The sequence below is a fragment of the Oncorhynchus tshawytscha genome, linkage group LG01, assembly GCF_018296145.1.
Source record: "Oncorhynchus tshawytscha isolate Ot180627B linkage group LG01, Otsh_v2.0, whole genome shotgun sequence".
NCBI lineage: Eukaryota > Metazoa > Chordata > Actinopteri > Salmoniformes > Salmonidae > Oncorhynchus > Oncorhynchus tshawytscha.
This window is the reverse complement of record NC_056429.1, coordinates 58773008-58785373: the sequence shown is the minus strand read 5'-3', so window position 1 is coordinate 58785373 and position 12366 is coordinate 58773008. Positions and strand designations below refer to the sequence as shown.

Here is a 12366-nt window from a genome sequence, read left to right as displayed (position 1 = left end):
ATGCAATAATTAACAATTTTACTGAGTTATAGTTCAAACAAAAAAATCTGTCAATTAGAAAAAAATTAATTAGGCCCTAATCTATGGATTTCACATGGCTGGGCAGGGGTGCAGCCATGGGTGGGCATAGGCCCAACCACTGGGGAGCCAGGCCCAGCAAATCAAACGTTGTTTTTCCCCACAAAGGAGCTTTATTACAGACCAAAATACTCCTTAGCTTCATCAACTGTCTCAGATGTTACAGCAGGTGAAGAAGCTGGATGTGGAGGTCCTGGGCTGGCATGGATATACACATGGTCTGCGGTTGTGAGGCCGGTTGGTCGTACTGACAAATTCTTTAAAATGACGTTGGATGTGGCTTATGGTAGAGAAATTAACATTACATTCTCTGGTAACAGCTCTGGAGGACATTCTTGCAGTCAACATGCTAATTGCATGCTCCCTCAAAACTTGGCATTGTGTTGTGACAAAACTGCACATTTTAGAGAATCTGTTTTTTGTCCCCAGAACAAGATGCACCTGTGTAATGATTCTGCTGTTTAATCAGCTTCTTGATATGCCACACCTGTCAGGTGGATGGATTATCTTGGCAAAGGAGAAATGCTCACTAACAGTGTTGTAAACAAATTTGTGCACAACATTTGAGAGAAATACGCTTTTTTGTACGTATGGAAACTTCTGGGATCTTTAATTTCAGCTCATGAAACATGGGACTAACACTTTACATGGTGCGTTTATATTTTTGTTCAGTATTTATGCATGTCACATACACCAGATGTGTGCAGTGAAATGTGTGGTTTTACAGGATCAGCAATAGTAGTGCAGCACCCCTGGAGCAAATAAGGGTTAAGTGCCTTGCTCAAGGGCACAGTTACAGAGTTTCCACGTACTTTACTCTGGGATTTGAACCAGCAACCTTTCTGTTACTGACCCAACACTCTTAACCGGTAGGCTGCCTAGCCTATACAACATGATCTACTTTGGTAGAGAAAGTAAGTAATACATTTTGGAGGACAATGTTGTAGACCTGAGGTTAGGGGGGATGTAGAAAGAAATTACATTATGCAAGTATTCTAGAAACTATCCTGCAAATAAACTAATGGGTTATCATCAATGACATCACAGCCAATAGGCCAGTGCATTCATAGTTCTTGCGCTTCGCAGAGCAGAGCTGTTGTCAACGAAGTGAGTTTGTATTTATATAGGACCTCCAGCCCTCACCTACCGTCAACCAATCATGTCAATGTGGAGCTATACAGAGCCCTCTGAATTGTTACAAATTTTGTGAGTCGCACGGTGATGCGGTACAGAGCTAAATGTGGCCTCTGCGTGCTGCCAGAGGCTCCATAATTGCGTCACACCATCCATACAGTGCCTCCGACCACATTTTCAGATCAAGCATAAATTGGCTCTTAGTGAAGATAATGTGCAATATTACATTTTATAAATTACTTTGGAGATTGATGTGTATAGTTACATTGACGTATCTTGTGAACTTTCTATTCTGAAAACAGGCTAATGCATGAGTGTAATGTTTGAGATTTTCACAAGAAAACACTGACATCCAAGACAAACAACAAATTCTGATTCAAGACAGGCTTTCAGATGATTTGGATCCATCATCAGAGGCACTTTAAGTAATGAGAGAAAGGAGAACCCATGCTGGCCACCACAATGTTATTTGGCAACAGGCATCAAGTAGTTTTAAGTGGTCAAAGGTCAATATGAGGACACTGAAAGTGTAACAAGAGGATGTGATTACGAGTAATAGAATGTGTGTGTTTACCTTTAATCTTAACTGTAGGAGAATTTGGTCCACCAGACTGTTTTCTCCATCCCCTCCAGTTCTGACACAGACTCTCAGCTTCTGATATGAAGGAGCAGAGTGAGTCCTCCTCGAACCGGTCAGAATCTTCGAAGGAGAACCTTTCTCCGTCTTCCCACTCGGCGAACATTAGTTCCATTACATCCACTGTAGGCTATATAACACAGGATTCAAGTGGACTGTACAATAGCCAAGGCCTTCCGTCAAAGGATTAAAAAAATAAAAGGGTGAGAGTGGCCCACCACTGACAGGCAACAGAAGGAAAGAACACTTCCACAAGTCTCCAGTAAAAGTTGGGGGAGGGGTGAGCGCAACACAACCAAAACACTGCTGAGAGCTCACTGTAGTCTTGCTGGCGAGCTACACAATAAAACAATAATATCCATTCTAAACAGTAGGGGGAAAAATACTTTGTCACAAATTGTACCAAATTAGTATTCAGTATATCTGGAAAAGAGAGGCACAACTAGGTCACTCAATGACCTTTTTCCTCATCTTTCTTACCAAGGCCTTGCCATTTAGGGTGATAACTTATCTGAGACACGTATATCCATGTCGTCTGAGAAAGTTGATCCTAGTCCGGTAACAATTTAGTTTCTGTCCACTACCACCACACAGTTTCGAGTTGGACTGTTTCTGCTTGACTGTCTAGTTGAGTGGACAGTACTTCGAGGGAGACGACCCCCACTCACTTACAAGTCACCCATAGACACATATTGATAGGGTTCTTATTTAACTAATTTTAATTTAACACGTTCTACATTGGCTACGATTAACCCAACTCGTCCAAATAAATATTGACGTCAACTATTGTACTTTACTTTAAAATTAAATCTACATAAACGTAACTTGTTTTCCTCCATTTCCAACCTCCTCGATGAATCAGCTGTGCTACACACTGCCCGTCTCGAGACAACCGAACATAATGTTCCAAAAGCTTGCAAGCAATACAACCTAGCAGGCCTATTTAATTTCCCCTGTGGATAAAACGTGAATAAAATAACAAGTGAAATCCAGATAGAATGAGAGACGGTAGCTTTCCTTGACAGACACTCACTACTCAAGCTTGAGGAGCTGATAGCTTGCTAATAGCTAGCATTAGCCAACTAGCTAAACTGCCAACTAGCTAAACTATCTGCTAATGCTAACTAGCCAGCTAACTACAGTAGTAAGCGAACACTGGCCAACAAGAGTAGGTTGCTAAATCAGCTAGCTAACATCTTAAAAATACAAGAGTCTCGATTGTCATTATTCACAATTGTAGTAGCTAGGAGTTCTAATTTGTGGTCAACATCGTAAAAATTAGCTAATATTCTTTCAAACACTGTCTCTGGCAGGATACCCTTGGTCCTAATCCATGTCTCAAAGCCCTAGCTAGCTAGCTACAGCAGCACCCGCTCCAACAGGGGCTTTGGTGTTTGTTTACCTTGACACCTTTAAAGACCTACACATCCGTCAAACTTGACTGAATACATACTATTTTCGAGCTACGGTCTTCGGTAAGTGGTGCACGGTTAGTTTTATATTTGTTGGATTGCACGTCTAATCTATTAGCTAATAGACTTGACTCGAATTTATTTGCCTTTGTATTTATATTTTTAAAAAAGCTTCTTCGCTCGAGCCCCACTGGTTCCCGATGACTCCGAGTCCGAATACTGAAAAAAAATACCCTTCTTCCCTACTGACACCGGTAGTCCTACCGTTCCCACGTTGTGTCTTCGAGCCTTCGAACGACACCGGGGTCCCTCAATTGTCTCAACAGTCCCCCACTCTTCCACTCTCCCTGGTCGGGAAGATGGCTCTTCTGCTCTCGCTGGCTTCAGCAAAGCTTGGCTGTTGCCTCTATCAGCTGATTTTAACTTCAGCCTCGTTTTCGTTAGCGTCAAAATCTCATCTGGCTGTACAAATCTTGGCATAAACGCCACCAAAATTGACCCTTTTCACAACCCTATCCTAATTACCACTCAGATTTCAGAGTGGTCAATAGTTGCCTTTTGGACAAAACTAAATTATGATTGCATTCATGGCCTAATTGGTTTTGACACCTTTATATGCTGAAAGTATGAATGCAAAAAGTATGTTATGTTTCAGCCTTCTGTTATTTTGCTAATGCCTATGCAGGCGTTTTTACATGCAAACCATAGATGAGCCATGTGTTCACTTGCCATGTATATATTTTGCTTGTATATTTTGTATATTTCGTATTTAATATAGATGCATTCTATTGTACTAGGTACTGATTTATAGATTTGCTGATGTATTTTCTTGCCCAATATGCATTCAGGGCTCGAACCACCCAGTTTATAATAACGTATAAGGTGATGGCACCTGGCAAGTCAAAACTCCACCCATGCAAAACCTGCTTATAAGAAGGTCCTAGCTTGTATTTTCAACCAGCAACTATCAGGAAATCACACTTTTACAGTGTTAGTGTCATCAGCTGTTGTGCAATATGATACAACACACAGGAAAACTGAATTTTGACTGCACTGGGCCTTTAAGTATGTGAAGTGAAACACGGTTTACTTAGAGTCTCTTTACACCTACACTACTTTGATTACACAGAATAGGTCCAGGAGAGATACTTAGTAAAGAGAGATCTTGATTCAAGTGTCTCCCAAACGACCTCTGGAGGTAGCATGGGAGACATCTACAACACATACCCACCCCTGTCTGAGTCTTGACTTAAACCTCTTTGTCCCCTTGGGAGCATAGGGCGTCCACCATGGATCTCCACCTCACTCTCTTCTGTGCAAGGACTTTCTCCTCTAGCCAGGAGACCCCCACTTTACTTCGTCATTGAAGAGTGGAGCATCTCCAGTTGTTTTTAGGCCTTCCCTGCTTTCTTTTTTCCTCTGGGTTGAAGTCAATTTGCCTTGAAACCCAACGTTGAATTGCATTGAATTCTACGTCGGGAAACATATCTAAAGGAAAGTATAATTACATCAACTTTTCCAAGCGCAGGTAGTGCGTTCAGATTTCTATCACCTGAAGCATGCTCAGAATTATGTAAACACGTGCACGAGCTTGGCAAGTATGCATGCGTCTCGTGCATGTATTTTTATTTTGTGCACATGCTTCAGGTGTTAGAAATCGGAATGCACTACCAGCGCTTTGAAAAGTGTATGTATTGTCTCACATTCCTACCGCTAAAAGGACAAGATGCATGGACAACCGGTAAAGTGCGTTAAAATATAATCGTATTCAACATTCTGGTCGTAAGAGGAAACGTTCCATATTCAAATGTTTTTTTCTGCCCGACGTAGTATTTAATACAATTCAAAGTTGAGTTTCCAGGCAATAGTCCAGTGCTTGTCTTATGTTTGATGTGTCTTTACTGAGTGTACTCTATGTCCAATCCATCTCTATTTCCTGCTACTGATTACATTGCTAATAAGCCTCCTGTATAATTTTTTTTCCTTAAGTTGGATATTTTGTTTAGCCACCATATCCTCAGAATGTAACGCAGGGAGTTGTTTGTGAAGACAGGAAGTTTATTGATTAGGAATTGTGCGAATCTTGGTGTTTAAGGAGAGCTGTGACGAGAGCCATATGGGGCGGAGTGTCATGAAAGCATGTCGAGCTTTGCTGAAGCATAGCTTAACATCCTTGTCACCTCCCCCGTCAGTGCTGATGTTGCTTCCAAGGTAGACAGTCAGGCACGTTTTCAGTAGTTTTCCCATCAATGGTGAGTTTTTCCGGGGGATTTGTTTTTTATTGTCAGAATCTTGATATTAACCACATTTATTTTGAGGCCAAGTTGCCTGCTGTTTTCCTATAGTCAATCTGTTTTTTGTTGCATTTGCTTTTGACGTTCAGAGTCCAAAGCCAGGTCCTTCAGTTGAGCGAATGGGCTGGATCCCTGTTTTTTGGTGGGCTGTGGCTCTATTCATGGTCCAATCAATGGCTATTAGTGAAAGCAGAGGGGATGTAAGCAGACTTGATACTCCAGTTTTGAGATGGAGTTTGTCATCAAGTTCTGTTGGAAGTGACCTGGCAAGTGAACCCTTCATACATACTCCTTATCAGATTCATATATATATACATACATATACACAATACATATACACAAACATATATACATATATATATACATATACATATATATATACATACATATACATATACATATACACAAACAACAACACAGAGTTACACATGGAATAAACAAGTGTACAGTCAATAACACAATACAAAAAAATTAATTCTATATACAGTTTGTGCAAATGGCATGAGGGGGTAAGGCAATAAATAGGCAATAGTAGTGAAGGAATTACAATTTAGCAGATTAAAACTGGAGTGATAAATGAGCAGATGATGATGTGCAAGTAGAGATACTGGTGTGCAAAAGAGCAGAAAAGTAAATAAAAACAATATGGGGATGAGGTAGGTAGATTGGGTGGGCTATTTACAGATGGACTATGAACTGCTACAGCGATCGGTTAGCTGCTAAGATAGCTGATGTTTAATGTTAGTGAAGGAAACATAAATCTCCAGTTTCAGAGATTTTTGCAATTCGTTCCAGTCACTGTCAGCAGAGAACTGGAAGCAAAGGCACCCAAAGGTGGTGTTGGCTTTGGGGATGACCAGTGAGATATACCTGCTGGAGCGCGTGCTACGGGTGGGTGTTGTTATCGTGACCAGTGAGCTGAGATAAGGCGGAGCTTTACCTAGCATAGACTTATAGATGACCTGGAGCCAGTGGGTCTGGTGACGAATATGTAGCGAGGGCCAGCCAACTAGAGCATACAGGTCGCAGTGGTGGGTGGTATAAGGGGCTTTGGTAACAAAACGGGTGGCACTGTGATAGACTGCATCCAGTTTGCTGAGTAGAGTATTGGAAGCTATTTTGGAGATGACATCGCCGAAGTCGAGGATCAGTAGGACAGTAAGTTTGGCGGCGTGAGTGAAGGAGGCTTTGTTGTGAAATAGAAAGCCAATTCTAGATTTGATTTTGGATTTGAGATGTTTGATACGAGTCTGGAAGGAGAGTTTACAGTCTAGCCAGACACCTAGGTATTTGTTGTTGTCCACATATTCTAGGTCAGAACCGTCCAGGGTACTGATGCTAGTCGGTCGGGCGGGTGCGGGCAGCGAACGGTTGAAAAGCATGCATTTGGTTTTACTAGCGTTTAAGAGCAGTTGGAGGCCACGGAAGGAGTGTTGTATGGCATCGAAGCTCGTTTGGAGGTTAGTTAACACAGTGTCCAAAGAAGAGCCAGATGTATACAGAATGGTGTCATCTGCGTAGAGGTGGATCATGGAATCACCTGCAGCAAGAGCAACATCATTGATAAATACAGAGAAAATAGTCGGCCAGAGAATTGAACCCTGTGGTACCCCCATAGAGACTGCCAGAGGTCCTGACAACAGGCCCTCCGATTTGACACACTGGACTCGTCTGCAAAGTAGTTAATGAACCAGGCAAGGCAGTCATTTGAGAAACCAAGGCTATTGAGTCTGCCGATAAGAATACGGTAATTGATAGAGTTGAAAGCCTTGGCCAGGTCGATGAAGATGGCTGCACAGTACTGTCTTTTATCGATGGCGGTTATGATATTGTTTATGACCTTGAGCGTGGCTGAGGTGCACCCGTGACCAGCTCGGAAACCGGATTGCACAGCAGAGAATGTACGGTGGGATTCTAAATGGTCAGTGATCTGTTTATTAACTTGGCTTTCAAAGACTTTAGAGAGGCAGGGCAGGATGGATATAGGTCTATAACAGTTTGGGTCTAGAGTGTCACCCCCTTTGAAGAGGGGGATGACCGCGGCAGCTTTCCAGTCTTTATGGATCTTGAACGATACGAAAGAGAGGTTGAATAGACTGGTAATAGAGGTTGCAACAATGGTGGCAGATAATTTTAGAAAGAGAGTGTCCAGATTGTCTAGCCCTGTTGATTTGTACGGGTCCAGGTTTTGCAGCTCTTTCAGAACATCTGCTATCTGGATTTGGGTGAAGGAAAAGCTGGGGAGGCTCGGGCAAGTAGCTGCGGGGGGGCAGAGCTGTTGGCCGGGGTTGGGTTAGCCAGGAGGAAAGCATGGCCAGCCGTAGAGAAATGCTTATTGAAATGTTCGATTATCATGGATTTATCGGTGGTGACCGGGTTACCTAGCCTTACTGCAGTGGGCAACTGGGAGGAGGTGCTCTTGTTCTCCAAGGACTTTACAGTGTCCCAAAACGTTTTGGAGTTAGAGGTACAGGATGCCCATTTCTGTTTGAAAAAGCTAGCCTTTGCTTTCCTGACTGACTGCTGATTTTGAGGGATGCCGTAGCAGTTTCCATAGACAGTCTAGACAGAAACAATCAAAAGCTTTTTCGAAGTCTATGAAGTTTATGTGTAATGGTGTCCGCCATTTAATGCACTGTTCAACGATTGTCCTGTGTTACAATGTGGTCTGTACAGGAGTAGTCCTTCCCAAAGCCTGCTTGTTCCTTTCAGAGTCTCTTATCAAGTGCGTCCTGCATCCTATCCAAGATGATCCGACAGAGGATTTTGCTGAGGATTGAGAGGAGCATGAGCCCTCTAGTTCTTGCACTCACTGAGGTTTCCTTTCTTGGGGATTGTAATAATCAAATCTGTCTTCCATTCTGTTGGTACTTCTTATTTTTCCCAGATCTCATTCAGTAGGATGTGTAAGACCTCTGCAGTGGCACTGATTTCTGTTTTTAGAACATCATGTGGTATGTTGTAATTTCCTGCCCTGCTTAACTTTAGCTTTTTGGTGGCTCGCTTGATCTCTGCCTTGGATGTCCTACTACAGCTTGTTTAGGTCTTCTGTTGCTTCGATGATGTCTGGGGTTAAGTCAGGTGGAGGCCTGTTTAGGTTTTCCTCAAGGTGTACTTTCCAGAGTTACAGTTGTTGGGATTGTTTGGTAAGAAGGTTTCCGCGTTTGTCTCAGATGGAGTGGCTTCGGCTCCTGTTCTTCCCGGGCCAGCTTTCTGGTGATCTTATACAACTCCTTGGAATTGTGTTGCTTGGCTGCCACCTCCGCCTCGCTAGCAAGTTGTTCAGTGTGTACTTTCTTGTCCCTCTTGCATCTCTTTCTAACCACCTTGTTTCTGTGTTGGTATTCCTGTCGCATACTTTTACTTGGCGTCATCCATTCCCTGCTAAGTTTGGTCTCCCTCCTTGCCTCTATTTTTTTCCAGGTGTCATCTGTGATTGTCTTTTCTCCTAACTTCCCTGTGGCCTAGAACCTCTTCACATGGCTTCACAAATCTTGACCACTTCATCAATGATTTCTCCCTCTGCCAATGCTTGAAATCTGTTTAATAGAGATATTGCCCAATTCCTGGCATATCTAGTTATTTAGTAGTTTTCTGACCTCAAATAGCCTCTGCACCCTACTGCCCACCGTGCTCTTTACTACCAACTTCATCTGGAATTCCCCAACCAGGAGGTGATGGTCTGACTCGATGTCAGACCCTCTTTTGACTCTGACATCCAGGAGAACTCTTCTCCATTTCCTGGTTATTGTTATGTGATCAATCTGGTTTTCTGTTTGGTGGTCTGGGGATATCTATGTGGCTTTGTGGGTGGGTTTGTTGTGGGAAAAGACTTCCAATTGCCAGCTCATTGAGGGCACAGAAGTCCGTGAACAGAAGACCATTCTCATCCATCTGTCCTAGACCGTCTCCCAATTGTGCCCCTCCAGTTATCATTGTCCTTTCTGGTCTTGGCATTTATGTCCCCTAATACAATTTGGATGTCTATTTTGGGTACTTTTTGAATAACTGCCTGGGCTGTTGATAGAAGGCGTCTTTTCGAAGTCAGCTGAGCTGGTTGGAGCATAGCACTGTATGAATGTAGTGTTGCACCCTTTAGATGTAAATCTGGCTGTGATGATTCTTGCAGACATTGGCTTTCACTCAATCAGGCTCGTTGCTGCATTTTTTCACAGAAGTAGTCCAACTCCATGTTTTTGTGGGTCTTCTTCATTTGTGCTTCCAGAGCAAAGGAAGGTTTCACCCTGGTTGTTGTTATTTCACCAAAAGTGTTCCACCTTCTTTCACAGACTCCAATAATGCTCAGGTTGTATCTTCTCATCTCTCTGGCTAGTTGTGACAGATTACCTGTCTGGTGTAATGTTCTGACATTCCAGCATACAATTCTCACTCTTTACTTGAGCTGTAGTAGACTTTTCCTCCTCTAGGCTTTCAGTTGAGTTTGGCCCAGGGGACTCATAGACGCCCTTCAAGGGTAGTCTGTTCGGCTCAGGTTTTGGAGAGGTTGAGTTTACATAGTTTTGGTTTCTGTAATCATGCTTTGTCTGACCCCTCGCCCTAGACCTGTCTGGTTTGGTTAGACCTACTGAGAGTTACCTCCCACCGACATATCTCTAAAGGGTCGTTGAGGTACACAAGCCCCCTCACCACGACAAGGTGACAGTCCCACTGAGTGGCACAAGTGTAAAGACAACAGCTCTCCCTGTGAGAATGACCTTAATTACCTTAATACAAGTAGACAGCATTTTAGCTCTGTTAGGCTTTTAAAATATCTATATGAATCATTTAACTAATTAAGTGTGCAACACTATGCACAATATGGTTTGGATGAGAAGTCATTTTATAGTTTTAATTGCTATCCTTATATTGTTTGTCTATATACTACATTATGCTAATAGCTGCACTCACACAGGAAGCAGGAATGTGGCTTTGGTTAAACCACATCCAAGACTAGTGTAAACAGAACTTGCAAATCTGATGTTGAAGAGACTTCATTGGGAGTATGGAGGTGGATGGCAAAACACAAGCAGTTTTGCAAGCGGCGTGGTTTGTGATGCTCGCTCCCGTAAACGGCGCCACTGGCTTGGCGATCGTGGCGCCGAAAGATGAAATTAAGTCTTGAGTGGCCGCCGTGCATGATTAACCAATGAGCGGAGTTCATCTTGTCAACCAATCAATGACAACATTCAAGCTGGCAACAACCGGGACCACTGGTCTCTACACACGGTTGGCAGATTTTCTCGTGGTTCAATTGCCATTTACCGCGGCCCATCTGTAGGCACCTTAATAGAGTTGTGATAAGGATTATGACCTCTATTTGATCAATTGGCCACTGCACAGTTGATGTCTCTTAAGCAATTCAGAAAAAAATATAGGCGGTTTGATGTTAGTTTGTTTCCATTTCATTCTGTCATTGTAGCATATCAGTGTTTTCCCTCCTTTTAGCATCTGCCATGGTATTCACAAACTGCCTAATGCAAAACAAAGAGCTAATCCAAGACCTCAGAACATGCCAGCAGTCTATATATACACATAAGAATGAGAGAATCGTTTCAAAAGTAGCTATTCTAACATTCACAGAGTGAGCCTAGAAGGAGTTTAGGAAACCCAGCCTGGATTCCCTTTCGGTCGTCTGTCTTTGTTCCTCAAAAATGTTCGATTCGGGACAGTGACACATTTTAGGCACAAAGCAAGAAACTTCAGATCGCTCAATGGGCTTGCTCCTTGCCAGGTTTGCCTCATGGGATAAGAACCAGAGTGCCAGCTTAGTTTAGGAGAGTTTACTTCTGTCAACATCAATGATTACTCTTGTGCAGGTAGTATTGCAATTGTGCACCAAATGTGAACGTGTAGCAATTAAGCACCACCAATCTTGGGCAGAATCCCATTCAGCTATTATTACAGTTTGATCTGCAAACACAGCACTGACATATTGTAAAACAATGTTTTTTTTGCAGCACTATTTTCTGACTTCTCTTGAAACACTATATAAGAGTAAAGTACAGGAGGGGGTTTCAGGTTGCAATTCAATTGGTCAGCATGATCCTAAAAGTATGACATAATTTTCCATGTGCTGAAACCTCTGCAATCTGCCAATACCCAAGATGCCTTCAAGACAAAGTAGCCTACAGGAAAATGTCATGATGAATAAGACAAGCACATGGAAAATTGTCATTAGAGCTGTAATTCTGATGTGCTGAGCAGGATGAGTAATATTGGAGCAACATAATAGTAATGAAGCACAAGAGTGACTCAGATATTTAATGGCACCACTCAAGAACACATTATATATATTCACCTTAACATTCAAGGTATTTTATACAGAGTACTTACAGGATATGTATGAAGAGAGGTGTGTACAGTATAGAGGTCGACCGATTAATCGGAATGGCCAATTAATTAGGGCCGATTTCAAGTTTTCATAACAATATGTAATCAGTATTTTTGGACACCGATTTGCCTATTTTTATTTTATTTTTAATTACACCTTTATTTAACTAGGCAAGTCGGTTAAGAACATATTCTTATTTTCCTTGACGGCCTAGGAACGGTGGGTTAACTGCCTTGTTCAGGGGCAGAACGACAGATTCTTACCTTGTCAGCGCAGGGATTCAGGGATTAGTTTTTGCAACCTTCCGGTTACTTGTCCAACGCTCTAACCACCTGCCTTACATTGCACTCCACTAGGAGCCTGCGTGGCAGGCTGACTACCTGTTACGCGAGGTCAGCAAGAAACCAAGGTAAGTTGCTAGCTAGCATTAAAGGCTCGTATTTCTGTGTGTTATGTTATAATTAAGTCTATGATTTCATA

General features: G+C 42.5%; 1 protein-coding gene across 12 annotated transcripts in view; it reads right to left on the bottom strand.

Annotated features, from left to right (window-relative positions):
* LOC112254310 (zinc finger SWIM domain-containing protein 8) overlaps window positions 1-4829 on the bottom strand; it is a 42711-nt gene extending 37882 nt beyond the window's left edge. For 5 of the 12 annotated variants that reach the window (XM_024426728.2, XM_024426819.2, XM_024426736.2 and 2 more), the window contains exons 1-2: window positions 3526-3678; window positions 1787-1979 (exon numbers count right to left, since the gene is read on the bottom strand). In XM_024426728.2, the coding sequence (XP_024282496.1) occupies window positions 1787-1964 (178 nt within the window). In that variant the 5' untranslated portion in view covers window positions 1965-1979; window positions 3526-3678. Of the gene's footprint in view, window positions 1-1786; window positions 1980-3525; window positions 3681-4492 lie in introns of those variants that run through there. The other 7 variants (XM_042323697.1, XM_024426763.2, XM_024426781.2 and 4 more) reach the window with 4 other exon arrangements.
* Between the last annotated feature and the right edge of the window lie 7537 nt (window positions 4830-12366).